This window comes from Coregonus lavaretus, assembly GCF_964263955.1.
Source record: "Coregonus lavaretus genome assembly, chromosome: 3".
NCBI lineage: Eukaryota > Metazoa > Chordata > Actinopteri > Salmoniformes > Salmonidae > Coregonus > Coregonus lavaretus.
The window spans coordinates 7,011,655-7,027,803 of record NC_139990.1 but is presented as its reverse complement, the minus strand read 5'-3'; the positions used below and the strand labels follow the sequence as shown (position 1 = coordinate 7,027,803).

The 16,149-nt window shown below is 43.3% G+C and overlaps 2 protein-coding genes and 1 long non-coding RNA gene across 6 annotated transcripts in view; 2 read left to right on the top strand and 1 right to left on the bottom strand.

Annotated features, from left to right (window-relative positions):
* LOC311121262 (TBC1 domain family member 5-like) overlaps positions 1–16,149 on the bottom strand; it is a 59,723-nt gene that overhangs the window by 21,675 nt on the left and 21,899 nt on the right. The gene's annotated exons all lie outside the window — the stretch shown is intronic.
* LOC311106400 lies at positions 1,175–2,053 on the top strand. Its single transcript, XR_014610322.1, has 3 exons — positions 1,175–1,269; positions 1,806–1,824; positions 1,977–2,053. It is a non-coding gene; the product is annotated as an uncharacterized lncRNA (long non-coding RNA).
* Positions 3,256–5,025, top strand: LOC311125149 (uncharacterized protein). 4 transcript variants are annotated; one of them, XM_084158377.1, is made up of 4 exons: positions 3,256–4,128; positions 4,230–4,292; positions 4,368–4,433; positions 4,557–5,021. In XM_084158377.1, exons 1-4 carry the CDS (start codon positions 3,276–3,278, stop codon positions 4,763–4,765), a joined length of 1,191 nt encoding a protein of 396 aa, XP_084014503.1. In that variant the 5' UTR covers positions 3,256–3,275; the 3' UTR covers positions 4,766–5,021. The 4 variants fall into 4 exon arrangements, with proteins under 4 accessions (XP_084014503.1, XP_084014502.1, XP_084014501.1 ...); XM_084158376.1 differs by having other exon boundaries at positions 4,230–4,433; positions 4,560–5,025; XM_084158375.1 differs by having other exon boundaries at positions 4,230–4,433; positions 4,557–5,023.

The following is a 16,149-nucleotide window of genomic DNA, read 5'->3' as shown; positions in this document are numbered from 1 at the left end:
GACTGGCCTGCACAGAGCCCTGACCTCAACTCCATCGAACTCCTTTGGGATGAATTGTAACACCGACTGCGAGCCAGGCCTAATCGCCTAACATCAGTGCCCGAACTCACTAATGCTTGTGGCTGAACAGAAGCAAGTCCCCGCAGCAATGTTCAAACATCTAGTGGAAAGCCTTCCCAGAAGAGTGGAGGCTGTTATAGCAGCAAAAGGGGCACCAACTCCATATTAATGCCCATGATTTTGGAATGAGATGTTTGACGAGCAGGTGTCCACATATTTTTGGTAATGTAGTATACTTGCCTGTGATTTAGCCAACTGTAACAAGGTCCACTGAATCCCACCTCTCGTGTGGAAAAATGGGTCCACTAGGTACCAAACGGAGCAAAACGGACTGAAACAGGGAGGGAACTACCTTAACTTGTCCAATAAGAAAAGCTTGTTTCCATAATCAGTTACAAAACGTTTTGCTACGTGTACAGTAATGAATACAACCCAGGCACTTGGGGAATGAAGATAGCACAGTCTGTGAGCCATTAACAGACATTATCATGATCACATTTGAGTCCTCCTGTCCTGACCTGTACATGACCCCATCCAGCAGCCCAGAAAAAATGATTATCCTAGTTGATTGAAGAGGGTATGATGAGAACACATTAAAGAAATAACAGAAGGCTAAATTAGACAAACGCCTTACAAAATAAAATTTGAAATGCAAGTGAAATACATAAAGCATACACCGTCATTCCCCTCAAGGATATTAATAGAGCACCATTATGATTCACTTCCTCTTTACTATAAACAAACGGAGCACATCACTTCACGCCTGCTGTGAAGAGGTGAAGTGTGTGTGTGTGTGTGTGTGTGTGTGTGTGTGTGAGAGAGAGATCCAGTGAGACATAAGCTAGGTTTATACTGGGGTCGGCTCTGGGAAACCATGTGATTTAGGCTACATTAATACCTCTTATGTGATTAGTCTGTTGTTGTTTTTTACCGCACTGCTTTGCTTTATCTTGGCCAGGTCACAGTTGTAAATGAGAACTTGTTCTCAACTGGCTTACCTGGTTAAATAAAGGTGAAATAAATAAATAAATGAAATAGGCTTCATAAGGCCCATCTTTAGTAGCATGCAGCAGGGTCATGCCAGGCCTATCTCTCTAGACCTAGCTAATTTTCCCCAAACATCAGACACCCCCTGACCTCGGACACTTTCTAGCGGTTGGAGAACTGAATCACCTCGAGCTCAACATTTAAATGGGCTGAAAAATAACGGTAAGTTTTGTGACTAACGACACCCTTTTAGCTAGCTGACCACCGATTTTCAGTGCAATTTATGTAAGTTAAGTTAGGTTTTGAGAGTTTTCAAAAAAGTTATATGTACACAGTTTGTGGAACACGCTGCATATTGTAAAATTCGACTGCGCGACAGACCACACCTAATTTAATATCCAACTTTTTACCTCTGAAATATAGCTAACGGATTTTCTAATGTTGCTAGCTTAGTTGCTAAATGTTGATAGAACTGCTAAGTAAGCAAAAAGGAAAGAAATTGTAAGTGTTAGATAATACATATGACGAAAACAGCTGCATGTTGTCAAGCTTTACCGTATCAAAATTGGAGTCCTCTGACGGAGGCGTTTTGCACAATCTGCAAAAATTTCTTTTGAACTTTGAACCATGAACTTTTCGACACCTATCACTGTTGGCTATATTTCATCTTACAACAGCTACATAGAGGCAGTATTTAGTTAAATGGTACAATGTATGCATCAATATTACACTAATTGGGACACTAATTTTCATTACAGATAACATCAAACAAAAAACGTGGGTACACTTTCAGTTATTGTGAAAACTTTCATCACCTTTCAATGCCTTAGCTTTGAAATGTAAATGTTTATACATATTCAGATTGAGTTATCTTTCTAAAATGTGTATAGTATGCCAAGTTATTTAGCTACATGTATTTACCACTGCAGCATGGAGAAAGTCAAGAGGAAGCAGTGGAGTGAGGTGGACATGTTCCATGCCATGGAGGACTGCGGGGCAGGGATGGCTATCCGCCAGGCTGCCAAGGTTAGGCATCTTTTGTTTTTAGGAGATTACCATGTGTATGTGAATTTTATCTGCTAGTAACAGTTTTCTTTTCTTATCTACCAAGGTGCATGGTGTACCTCGGCAGACCCTGGCGGACAGGCTGAGCGGCCGGGTGACCCATGGTTGTCGCAGTGGACCACCCACATTGCTTGCACCAGAGGATGAAAAGTCTCTGGTGCAGTACTGTATCTACTGCGCCAGCCATGGGTTCCCCTTCACCAGACAGAGGCTGATGAAATACGCAGACAAAATACGCAGGTATTTGGTGTTCTATGTGTTTATGTATGTAGAATGCTGGACTGACTGTTATCAATGTGTGTGATGTAAATGTGGATGGTGATGCCAAAACAAACATTTTCATCCTGGATGGACAATTATATATTCTATTCTATTGTAGGTTTCGGCACCCAGGGGAAACAATCCCACCACTGGGGAAGAGGTGGTGGGAAATGTTCAGGAGGAGGCACAAGAACCTAAGCATGAGGAGGCCGGACACCCTGGACAGGGGGAGAGCTGAGTGTGCCACACGTCCGACGATGGACACCTTCTTCACTTCTTATGAGAAGCACTTGGAGGAGAGTGGGTTGAGGGAGAAACCCAGACAAATCTATAACTGCGATGAGTCTGGGTTTCGTAGCGACCAGAGCAGGCACAAAGTGCTGGCTCCCCGGGGCGCAAAACACGTGTACCAGCAGGCTCCGGGGACCAAGGAGCACATCACAGTGCTGGCCTGCTTCAACGCAACTGGGGAGGACATCCCCCCGTTTATCATCTACCCCAAGTGTTTCCCCGGTGGCCACTACACACTGGGAGGCCCCCCCCAAGCCTTGTATGGACGGTCAAGCAGTGGCTACATTGACGGGGACCTGTTCAGGAAGTGGTTTCAGCACTTCATTAAGTATGCAGTGAAAGAGCGCCCTCTCCTTCTCCTCTTTGATGGGCACAAGAGCCACATGGACCCGGAAGTGCTCGCGGTGGCACTAAGGGAAGGGGTTATACTTCTTTGTCTTCCACCACACTGCACCCATGTCCTGCAGCCGCTGGACGTGGCATACTTTGGCCCTTTAAAGGCTGAGTTCTCCAAGGTAGCTGGAGACCTTAGCCATTTTGACCACTCCTACATGGTAAACAAATCAGAATTTGCCAGAGTATTCCGCTACCCGTACCAGCGATGCAAGGACATGCGCTATGTGGTGGAAGGGTTTAAGAAGTGTGGCCTCTTCCCTTTTGACCCTTCAGCCATTGAAGGGTCCCGTTTAATGCCGTCTCGGACCCTACCGGGTCCCAACACCGCCTCTACTGGAACCAGCAGCAATGTGCCATCCATCAGCACCTCCTCCCCAGCGACCACAGGAGGACCCTCAGCCCCTGCCCCAGTCCCAGCCGCTGCTCCAGTCCTATCCCTAGCTCTAGAAGAGCACCCCCTAATAGAGGGGGGGCTGATAGCGAAGGACCTGGGGCACATCCTTACTGTCCTGAAGTATCGGCCAGACCGATACAGAAGACTCCCTGTGGTCGCCACATGCCTCACCGGGGAGGAATACACGCGCCAGTGGCAGGAGAGGGGTGAGAAGGAGAGGGCCGGGGCAGAGGAGAAAGAGCGTCGGGCAGCCCTCAGAACACAGAGGGCACAGGAGAGGGCTGCCATGGATGAGACCATTGACGCCATCGCCTCTGCTGGACCCCCTGCTGGAACCACTCCTGACAGCTGCATCACCACTGCCAGTGCCTCCCAGTGTGCAACACCTGTAGGAGCCGCCAGAGTCCCCAGCTGCAGAAGAAGGCCACATGCCTACTCCCCCGGCCACACCATCGTCGGCCCCTCAACCCCACCATTACAAACACCAGCTCCTCCAAGCCATCGTCGGCGGTTTTGTCCACCACCACCACGATGCACACCACCCCCCATGTCTGTCACCACCAACACGGCCTCCTCTGGACCAACTGCCTCCTCCGTCTCCCCTGGTCACACCACCATAGCAGCCTCGTCTGGTGTCCCTGCCCCCTGCAATTTGAATACCACCACCTCCACAGGTAAACACATGTTAAATTACGAAAAAATGACTGTTTGTTATCTGTTTTATAAAACAGCAATGTAAAAAAAAATATATATATATATCTTTATATATCTACAGTAAATAGCACCAGCCCTCAAGTCATCTCCACCTCCTCCAAAACTTCTGCAGCTTCCTCCAGAGGTATTGATGTAGAAAAGTTGAAAAGGGTTTTCATGCAACATGCTCTGTCTAACACCACTTTTTTTCAAACTGCAGCACAGAAAAGGAAGAGAAAAGCTACACCGGTCACATCTGTCACACCACCCATGGCACCACTCTCAGGTACTTCATAATCTGTTTTTCTCGCTCTCTCAGTTGTATCAATTACTATTGTTGTTGAAGAACTTCTACATTTTACAAAACCATATTAATCAATTTGTATTATTATTTAATTTTTTATAAAAGAAGACACCACCTGCTGTGCTCGCTGCGGGGAGCGTGATCCGCCTGCAAGCTCCTCTCAGGAGTGTAGATCCGAGGTGCCATGGGTGTGCTGTGACTTCTGCCAGCACTGGTTCCACTGCAGGTGTGTGCAGTGGGATCAAGAGGTAGCGGTGGATCTGGATTTTTATTGTGATTTGTGTGACAATATAGGGATGGAGGTCGAGATTTAATTGTTTGTTTTGTTTGTGTTCATATGAAATTATTTATTTGTTCAAAAAAATAAAATTCTAAAATATAATATATATATTTATTGAACCCATCTTGTGTATTTCTTCCTTTACTTTCCAAGTGCACCTCTGCAACACAAACTCCAACAGTGTTTTCATTGTTTTATGTTAATGCACATAACTGAAATTAAAGTGTATTTGATGTAAATTATTAATACTCATATTTCATTTGATTACAACACTGAATATGTTGGTGAAGAACCATTTTTTAAGAGTCCACAAGAGGGCGCACCGGGCTACGCAATGAAAAGTTGACAGGCAAGTCATTATTTTTTACCAGAAGACTAGCCAACTAGTCAACTATCTAGTAAACACTTCGGGTACGTGGTTGGTGTCTCTTTTTTCAAAAAAATTAAACGGATATATCTTGTAATTGAACAAAATAGTAAGGTGCCCAATAACTGGGGGCCGTATGCAGATAATACGGGACGTATTTTTTTGCTAAACCGCTTATCAAAAGCAGATAACAGTAATATTTTCAAATGAAATGTCAAACTTGCTAATTGCTAAACCGTTAGCTAACATTTTTACGACACCAATAATCACAAAACATTGAAGGCTTGATCACAAGATAACACTGTTGAAGGTAATATATTTCTTAAACGCTGTTGAATATGCCGATAATACGGGATTCTACGCTATGATGACTCCAGATAGCAATTCCAACTAAAAGCAAGACTGAGGACTCGGAATGCCCGAAATGGTAGAAAACCAATTGGGTATAAACTGAGCTAGACAGAGAGGCTGCGTAGCTTCTGCCCAGAGCCATAAAGCTCTTCTTCTGCTGCTTTCTGTGAGGCTTTGATTATGTTGTTTTAGAACAGCGGATCAGCTGAGAGGCCCTGGGCAACAACACTGGAGACAACAGCAGTACAGCAGAATATACTGAGGAATAACAGAAATGGAGCAGGGTACTTCAGTGCTAGTATAGAGGACTAGCCGACAGCTTTCATGTGACTGAGGGTCCATCTTAGTGGATGTAGTAGGCTATACAGATCGCTATCGAGAAATTGAAGACACCGAACCAATCAAATGGTTTTACAGAGGTCCAATCATACAAGGCCTACAACACAAGCACCATCCCTCTTTAGGCCTAGGACCTTTCCTAACAGCTGAGCTACAGAGGACCACAATGATGTGGCTGGGGGGGTGGTTATAGCATTTCCTTCACATGACCCATCAATTTAGACAAGTGCATCTGGTTAAGCATCATCTAATAATTATAAAATATTTGTATCTGGTTTTTTATATTGCTACTATGCAAGTATCCATTTTACTGTACCGTTTACACCTTCTGTATCCTGTACATATGACACATAAACGTTGATTTATTTTGATATAGTGTGTTTACCAGAGACCGTAATGTGAAGAACAGCATGACCTGCACAAAGTCAGATTAGGATATAGGCCAAGGACTAGATGAAGTGTATTTTCACCTGGAGTTTTTCCTTATTGTAAACTACTACTTTTACCACTTTTAGTCTTGAAATCTTTGGTTGTTTATTAAACTACTCTCTGTTTAGCACATGGACTCACGTGAATCCTTAAAGAGATGAGTGGGGCTAAAGCTTAAGAGGGTGTGAACGATGCTGAATGGGTGTAGACAAAGAGCTCTCCAGTAGGTGTACCAAAACATTGAAGGGACATTTTCTCAAAAGTGGGGTTACAAGTTTATCAACTTTCAAAGCAGAATTACCTCTCCATTGTTCCTCAATTGTAGTGTATGATACACCATTTTCTAGCACTGAGTCTCTACTTTTATCCAATGTAAAAAAAAAAAAAAAATACAATTTAAAATGTTGCTACATAAGACCGAATCGAGGAGGTCAGTCAAATATAGAGACCCGTTCCGAACGGAACCGAGGTCGACCAGTTCCGTATAGACGTAGTCGGATCCGAGTGAGGGAAGCAGCAGAAAAGTCAATTTGTGAGCGATTTTATTAACCAGAGCTGATAAAGTGCGAGGGAGAGCAGGCAGAGGGGCCTTGCGGTGTGTGTACTGTGATTGAGTGAAATGTGAGGGAGGGAGAGGCAGCATCCACCCCAGCTGACATACGCTAGTAGACTAACTTCTAGCTTGTCATAGCTAGATTATTTATAGTCCAATATGATTATGTAGTACCCGTCTTGACTGTAACAAACCGAGAGAAGCTAATTGACTAAGATAAATTAGCTAGCTAGGCTAATTGAGTCTGCATGCTCTTTCTTCCTGTCCTACAGTTATAAATAACACCTCCATTCAGATTATTAAATAGCAGCCTACCTGTTGGCTCTTGTTCGTTGTAGCATATACTTCTCATTTAACTTTTAATTCCATCTTCCATTGATAGATAATCTCCTAACTTGCTTTGCCACACACGGAGGCTCTATGACTGTAGTGGCGCTTTGATGACTTGTGATTGGCCGACAACAACAAGCTACACGCGCCACTCTGCATAGGCTATTCTCGTTGAGCAGTGGAAAACATACTATTAACTTTTTATCCACAACTCTCTGTCCATCCCTGTTGTAATCGACTGTGAAGCCAAAAGGATCCTCCAATTCTGGTTTATTGATCACACCACGTGCCCCACCATTCGCCATCGACAGAGTTCCCGGCTGCGCCCCACAAAAGGATAGCTTGAAATCCACCAATTGAGATTATAATTTGTATTACAACGTGCGTGCGCATAGCCTACAATGTTTTTTCAGCTCAGATTTACTCACGAGACAATGGCATCCAATGCAGCGTAGGCATAGCCTATAGGCCTAGCCCTAGTGTTTATTTCTGTTTGTATTCATTCAGATTTACAGTGCTGACTGTACATAGGTCCCCGTACCGAACGGTTCGGTACGAATACAGTTACAGCCCTACTTTCTACACATACCAAAAAAAATACTCTGCTACAACAGTAAGCCTTTCTGGCTATATGTCACCGGCTTACACTGAGACTCATCACCTGCTGTTCTGTTGACAGCACTAGTCTGTCTACCTACCAACACTATAGGCTATTGTCATGTCATCCTACCAGTAAAGACAGGAGGTTTATGATCCTCCTCTTAAAAAACTAAGAGAGAGAGAGAGAGAGAGAGAGAAAGGCCGGTCAGAGGAGCTGAGCGGAGCTGACAGCAAGAGTTTGGCCTAGAGGCCTGATGCCACAGCTCCACGTTAGGAGAAAAAGAGGAGATGAAGAGAGAACCGCCTGTTAAACAAACTCACATGCCTCGACTTCAGCACCGAATTACCTCCATATTACTGCAGTACAGGCCTCTAGTCACATGGTCTACAGGAGCGCCCAGACCAACATGCAGGCCAAGTCTGCATCCCAAATGGAACCATATTCCCTATATAGCCCCCATATGGCTCTGGTCAAAAGTAGTACACTATATAGGGGAGACCAGGGGCAATTGGAAATGTAGTTTCATCTATTGCTCAGTGACTTCTTGATAGTGCTGAGCGATTAGTGCTTTTTGAGGTTGGTTTGGTTTCGGCTCGATTGTTAACAATGCATCACACTTTTCCATTTGGATTCTAAAAAAAAAAAAAAAAAAAATACATGCACTATGCATTATGTGGGTTGAACGCCGTAACACATTCCAAGTCATATTGATAGATGAATTTGTGTACTAAAAATAATGACTAAAGAATTTCACCCCAAAAACAGTATAAATGTTAGAATTATCATGTAGTGTCAACCCACTAACAGAGGGGGCGTTACTAACCATTCAAGGGGGAAGGCGGGAAACTGTTTAAGAAAGGTGGGAGGAGTATAGTGTCTTTGTTTGTCAAGAGGTATAAAGACAGGAGATTTGTGTTTTTTGAGCAGAGCTCTCCTTAAATAAAATTTAATGATAATTACTTGTGGATTGTGGACCTTGAATCATTGATGATTAAAACCAGAGCTTTACAACCTCTGGTAATGATTCAAGTTTAGGTCGAATTAGAGATAGAAATTCACGTGACAGATTGGTCCTTCTGAGCGGAGCTTAATACATCTTTATCGTTCTAGAGACACCGAAATCCGTGCACGGGCGGGTGATAGCATCCGTTACAGAATCCTGGCCTTCCACGTTAAGGTAAAAAAACAGGCCGGTGATTACTCTTTATGAACGATAAAGACGTTAACAAGTTTGAAAAAGCATTTTAATCCAGACTGCAAGGAAAAGGTCAGTAATTTTTATTCATGGATTTTGGTAAAATGAGTTGAATTTAGTTACCAAAGTCAAAGAAGGTAATAATTATTACGACAGGGAGGGTCCGCAATTGATCCTAGAGGTAAATAGCTATTACAAAAAAAAACTTGTCCGAAATGACATGGTAGTGAATTGCAATCACAAATGTAAACTAAGTTAATATTGTCATTGTACGAATACAATGTTCAGTATAAACAGGGAAATAATTATCATCGTATTACAGGGATGTGTCGGGAGTTCATATATGCGACTGGGCATTTGCTAGAACTGTGCAAACGAGTTTGACAGATGATAAGGTCGTATGTGTGTGAGACTTAATCCCTCGGAGACGTGATCATTATTTCAGGGGTGGAGGGAAAAAAATAAAAAATAAGTCGCGTGAGGAAAATTGGGTAACTTACTCTTTTCATGAAACCGGAGTTTTAAATAGAAACTCTGGGTTAGGGGTTAAATAATTTAAAAGGGTTAATTACAAAAGCAAGAGGCGCACTAAGAGATTGGCTCCTACGGAAATAATTCGGGAGTGAATTATTTAAAAAACAAAAAGGGGGGGAGGGATTTCTTATTGTTCCACGATGGGAAAGACATCTTCTAAACAAGTCCGATAATTAACGGGAGATGAAAGGTATATGGGAGGGAGAGATCGGAGAAATATGTTTTATGGGTCCATTTGGGAGAAGAGGTATGGATTTATTGGGCATCTCGATGTTGCAAAGTTAGAAAATATGAGTACGCAAATGCATATCAACTGTGGAGCAAATGTTAAAAAACAGCGAGCGGAGGGGCTAGAGACAGCGAGGGTATGGCTTTTTGAAGCGCGAAGGAGAGAGGAAGGAGAAAAGAGGAAGAAGTTAGAGAGAGAAAGGGATATACAGAAAAAGGACGTTTCAGGACCTCCCCCACAGCAAAGAGCAGAGAGGTTATATCCAGAGTTAGTAGAGCAAGCTTGGAAAGAAAGCCCAGATGACACCGTTGTCATGTGTAAAAGAAGATTAGGGGTGATCCCCTTCCTTCCCCCACCATATGACGGCCAAGCCGGAATGTTGGAAGGGCGGGAAGAAGGGGGGCAGAGTAAAGAGGCCAGTGAAGAGAACGAAGAGGGGGAAGTTTTACAACAGGAGGTAGTCAGATTAAGAATAGAATTGGATAGGGAGAAGGAGGCAGGAAAAGCTAGAGAGAGTAAACACAGAGAGTTTAAGAACAGAGAGTTAAAAAGATTAGAAAACTACAATAAGCCAGGGAAGAAAGAGTGGGTAGATGATAACACAGGGGATGACCAGTACCCTTTGATAGCCTTGCCGAACCCAAGGGCTGGGGAGGAGCATGCACCAGACACACTGGATGTTTATAGGGCATGGACACAACGGGATGTAGTGAGAGCTATAGAGGGTGTAGTGCACCCTAAAACAGGAATAGAGGGGTTCAGGAGGGATTTGGAGAGTCTAGCGGCAAGCTTTAAGCTGAACACAGGGAAAAGAGAAAGGGCCTACAAACACCCACCACCCAGTTCCGGTAGGGAGGAAGAGGAAGATGAGGCATGACTAGAGGAAGAGGAAGATACTAAGACCGATAGTGAAGGAGAGGGGTCAGAGGATACCATTGATACGGGGTGTGAAGTGTTTGAATTGGAAACGATTGAATTGGCTCTGCAGCAAGAACAGAAACCATACCTCACCTTAACAATATTGGGAAAAAATATTAAATTATTGTGTGACACAGGGGCATGTCGCACAGCGATCTGTGTAGCCGACATGCCCAAAGGAATTAGAATTAATGGGGGAAAAAAATCATGGTACGCTCGGCTTCGGGCCATCAATTTATAGAGCGATTATCGGCCCCGGTGACTTTAAAACATGAAGATTCAGGGGGAGAGGTATGCATACCTGTACTTGTATCAAGCCTGTGTCCGGTCAATTTGCTAGGAAGGGATGCCATGACTCAGTTAAACGTAGCTGTAAAGCCAACGCTAAGGGGTATGAAGGCATATGTCGTAAGAGATAATATGGTATTGAGCGGGGAGGGAAAACCATGCTATTGGTATAGCCAGGATCTGCTAAGAGGGGGACTCACAGACATACCGAAATCACTAATGGACCTGAGTAATGAGTTAGTGATTGGATCAACCAAGATGACGGTAGATGACTTACACTGTACATTATGGTGTAATGAGCACCCAGGTCCTAACCCAGATTATGAGGAAGAATTGTTAAAAACCACAGAAAAAACAATTGGGTTAAAATGGGTTCACTATGATAAAAAACGGGCAGCTATAGAGGTGGAGTTAGGACCACAAAGCCAGAGACTGTACAGAGAAAGGTGGAGCCCCCATGTTTCCCTAGTGAAAGAACCTTCAGAGGAAAGGTTATCACTAGGTAAATGGATAAAACAGGGGAAAAACATCACTGACTGGCAAAATACACCAAATGGGGATCAGTATAGCCACTCCACTGGGAGATATAGAAGAAAATTGAATTGGAGAGCAAAAACCCAGCCCGGAGTCCACCTGGAGACGAATTTTAACGGATGACAGGAAGAGATTTTCTTAACTCAGGAACAGGAGGATGAGTTAGCAGCAATTCCATTCAAATTATGGTCACAAGGACCAGCCGATGTGGGACTAATTAAGGGGGTAGCTCCAGTACAAGTGATTCCTCGATCCGATCATAGACCATACCAAAAGCAATACCCTATGAAACCAGAAGCAATAAAAGGGATAACACCTACATTTGAGCATTTACTTAAGGGAGGGGTGATAATTCCTGGAGACGAGGCACAATGTAACTCTCCAGTATTTCCTGTTAAAAAGGCAGCACCTAGCGCCGACTGGAGGATGGTAATGGACTTGCAGGGGGTTAATAGAAATATCATTCCCAGAGCGCCATGTGTACCAGACCCACATACATTGTTGAACCAATTGAAACCAGAAAACTCCTATTTTACAGTGATAGATTTAGCTAATGCTTTCTTTAGTATCCCAGTTCATCCGGATAGTCAGGGGTGGTTTGGCTTTACTTTTCAGGGAAGAAAATGGACATACGCTAGGATGCCTCAGGGCTACTCGGAAAGTCCTACAATCTTTGCCCAGGCTATAACTAGGAATTTGGGAAAGTTTGAACCTCAGGAGGGAAGCCAAATGTTAGTTTATGTAGATGATATTCTATTGGCTAATCCCACTCAGGAGGGATGTAAGAGGGATACAATCCAATTGTTAACCTTCCTGGCAGAACAGGGACACAAAGTGAGCAAAAATAAACTTCAACTTTGGCAGAGCGAGGTGATTTACCTAGGACACGCTATAACTCAGAAAGGGCGAATGTTAAACTCATCCAGGAAAACTGCTATACTTGAAGCGCCAAAACCATTGAACAAAAAACAAATGATGAGCTTTTTGGGGATGATAAACTACTGTAGAGCTTGGATACCGCATTATGCACTGCATACTGGGAAGTTAAGTGATCTTATCTATGGGAAGGCAATGGCAGCCCATGATAAAATCATTTGGAACTCTGACGCGGAGGAACAATTTATAGAGATAAAAAAGTTGCTCACTTCCCAAACAGCCTTAGCTTTTCCTAGATATGACAGGCCTTTTACCCAGACGGTAGATTGTAGGGAGGGATGACATCGGTTTTGACTCAAAAACATGGGGATAAGAACAAACCCATTGCATATTATTCATCTAAATTAGACCAGGTAGCACAAGCAATGCCACTATGTTTACAATCTGTGGTAGCTGCAGCTCAGGCAGTGCAAGATTCGGCATCAATAGTTTTGTACCACGATTTAACCCTTAAAGTTCCGCATGCAGTATCCATACTGTTGTTGGAGCATAAAATGGCCTATATGTCACCTGCTAGACATTTATCTTGTATGATAATCCTGTTAAATATGCCTAATTTGGCCATTGAACGGTGTACAACTCTAAACCCCTCTACTCTAGTTCCTATTGCGACAGATGGCAGCCCACATGATTGTATAACTGAAACTGAGAAACTTGTGTTGCCAAGACCTGACTTGAAAGACCTAGCCTTAGTAGATGGGGAAGTGACTATGTTTGTTGATGGTTCATCTAGAAAAAACCCTGATGGTACGAATGCTACAGGATATGCAGTTGTAACAGAGACTGACGTCTTGGAAGCTGAATCATTACCTAGAAATTATTCTGCACAACAGGCAGAGATAGTGGCTCTCACTCGGGCATGTCATTTGGGTAAAGGGAAAAAGGTTACTATTTACACCGATAGTGCCTATGCATTTAATACAGTACACGTATTTGCTGCACAATGGAGAAACAGGGGAATGGTAACCACTTCTGGCAAAACCATTACACATGCCCAGTTAATTTTGAATCTTTTAGATGCTGTACTCCTACCAGAGAAGTTAGCTATATGTAAATGTGATGCTCACACTAAAGGTGTAGATAGCATAAGCAACGGCAACAGAAAGGCAGACGAGGAAGCGAAAAAGGCAGGTCTCAAACCACAATCACCCACATACTTACATCTAAAAGAGGAGGTAGACATTGATAAAGCATTACTGATAGACAGCCAGTTAAGAGCACCGATGAAGGAAGTGAGTAGATGGGAGAAAATGGGAGCAGTCAAGAAGGGGGAAATGTGGCATCAAGGTAATTTACCTATATTACCAAAATCTCTGTTTAGATATGCAGCAATTTTGATACATGGACAAAGTCACGTATCAACCGGGGGAATGGTGGAAATAATTAGAAAGCACTTTGTAGCGTACGGGATAACAAATTACTTTAAAAAAAATTTGTTCTAGGTGTGTTATATGTGCACAAAGTAATCATCAAGGAAAGCAGAGAGCACCAAAAGGGGAATTTCCCCAGGCCAAATATCCATTCCAACAGTTGGAAATGGATTTTATAGAACTTACAAGAAGTGAAGGGAAAAAATGGTGTTTGACTGTGATAGACAAGTATACCAAATGGGTAGAAGTCTTTCCAACCTCCTCCGCTGATGCATTCACAGTAGCTAAAGCTTTATGTCAGGAAATAATCCCTCGGTTCGGATTGCCAGAAACTATTTATTCCGACAATGGGTCTCACTTCTCCAACCAGGTAATAGATAATATTGGACAGAAGTTACATATTAATATGAAAAAACATTGTTCATATCATCCGGAATCAGCAGGTTTGATTGAACGCACTAATTCAACGATTAAATCACGTTTAAGAAAAACGCACATGAGTACAGGAAGAAATTGGGTACAATGTCTACCAATAGTATTAATGACGATAAGAGTAACACCGGATAAAGATGGGTTATCCCCCTTTGAAAAAGTGTTTGGGAGACCATATAGAATGCCTGAGTTAGGCAGACTAGAGGAGGCAGATATAGAAGTAGAAGGGACATTGGCGGGACATATGAGAAGACTGTTCATTAACCAAACACGTATGTCAAAGATTCTGTGTCCCACAGGAGAAATAAAGGAGAGGGTAACCCACTCTATCCAACCCGGAGACTGGGTGTGGATACAATCCCTAAAGAAGAAAGACTGGAAGCAGCCCCGTTGGGAAGGCCCCTACCAGGTTCTATTGGTCACCGCCTTTGCCATTAGAATAGCAGAAAGAGGAACCTGGGTCCATGTTACCCACTGCAAGAAGGTAGGACCACATACAAGCACCGCTTAGCACACGCAGAGTTGACGAGCGGAACTGCGCCACAGGGTGCGGGGGTCACCTCTATCAACGAAGATCTCCTACCCAGACCTATCATCACTGTAGTGTGTTCCTAGGGTGTGAGTATGGAGTGGTACCGAGCAGAAGGACTCAAGACAGGAGAGGGTTGGGTTTTTTTGGGAATATGGGTGACCCTGAGCTGCATCATAGTCTCGGCAATAGTCGTGGTAGGTCAAAATCCACCACCACCTCACACCAATTACGCTATGGCCTTACCATTATTAAGAAATAAAGGGAAAGCGACCCGACATACTGACCATCAAGGGCGAGTGATCTACAAAATAGGAGTCAGAGAAGGGTGGGGAGTAAGATTCAAAATTATGATTAGGGATCTTATCAGAGCGGATAAGCAAGCAACATGGGATTATAAGATCCCGTTGTATTTATGTTCAGCCCCCTCAGCGGATTGTTCCTGGGCTCAGGTATTTAGACATACTGGGGGAAGGAGATATGAGACGGGGGGGGCTGGACGTCCAGATGGAGGATAAGAAGGTATAACGACATCCCCACGGAGATGGTAGTAACAATAGTAAAGGTCACTAAAGAGGACATGAAAAGAACTTACTGGGCTTGCGCGGACGTATACGGACAGGATACTTGTCTAAGATTATATTTAATGGAGTTAAAAGATATAGAGGGAGCAGGTACTGGCATGAATCCATTAATGACAATAGACCGAGTAAATCAGTCAAGGGATGACGGAGTCAATTTGACTAACCCGTCCACTATGAAAGATTTTCTCCTCCAGGAATGGAACAATGGGGAAGTGGAGGGGGTACCTGATGAGAATCTCTGGTTAAAGTGGATGAAATACACCGCTAGGGCCTTGGGGGAGACCAATTGTTATGCATGCTCCATTGGGCGACCGACAATGTTGACCGCCCCAATGCCAAAGGCAATGTTTCCCTGTGTATTAGACATGGGGTCCAATCAAAAAGAGCCCAATTGCACAGGGATTGGGCTGGCAAAATTGACATACTCGGCCAGCCCACCTAGATTCACTTTAACTCCTGGCGAATACCAGTGTTACAGACATAGAAATGGCACCCGTAACTTGGGTGATTTTGATGGCTGTAAGGAGATAATTAATGTGACTGATTTAGATAAGGAAGGAAGAAAAAAAATTAGGAACCTAACCATTTATTTTTTTATTTCACCTTTATTTAACCAGGTAAGCCAGTTGAGAACAGGTTCTCATTTACAACTGCGACCTGGCCAAGATAAAGCAAAGTAGTGCAATAAAAACAACAGAGTTACATATGGGGTAAAAAAAAACATAAAGTCAGAAATACAACAGAAAATATATATACAGTGTGTGCAAATGTAGCAAGTTATGGAGGTAAGGCAATAAATAGGCTATAGTGCAGAATAATTACAATAGTATTAACACTGGAATGCTAGATGTGCAAGAGATGATGTGCAAATAGAGATACTGGGGTGCAAAAGAGCAAAA

What these genes read in the sequence shown, in the direction of transcription:
- LOC311125149 (XM_084158375.1), top strand. Translation starts at nt 3,276, where the DNA reads ATGCGCTATGTGGTGGAAGGGTTTAAGAAGTGTGGCCTCTTCCCTTTT. An exon ending in GAATACCACCACCTCCACAG is followed by an intron (nt 4,129 to 4,229) that starts GTAAACACATGT and finishes ATATATCTACAG; the next exon opens with TAAATAGCACCAGCCCTCAA. An exon ending in ACCCATGGCACCACTCTCAG is followed by an intron (nt 4,434 to 4,556) that starts GTACTTCATAAT and finishes TTTTTATAAAAG; the next exon opens with AAGACACCACCTGCTGTGCT.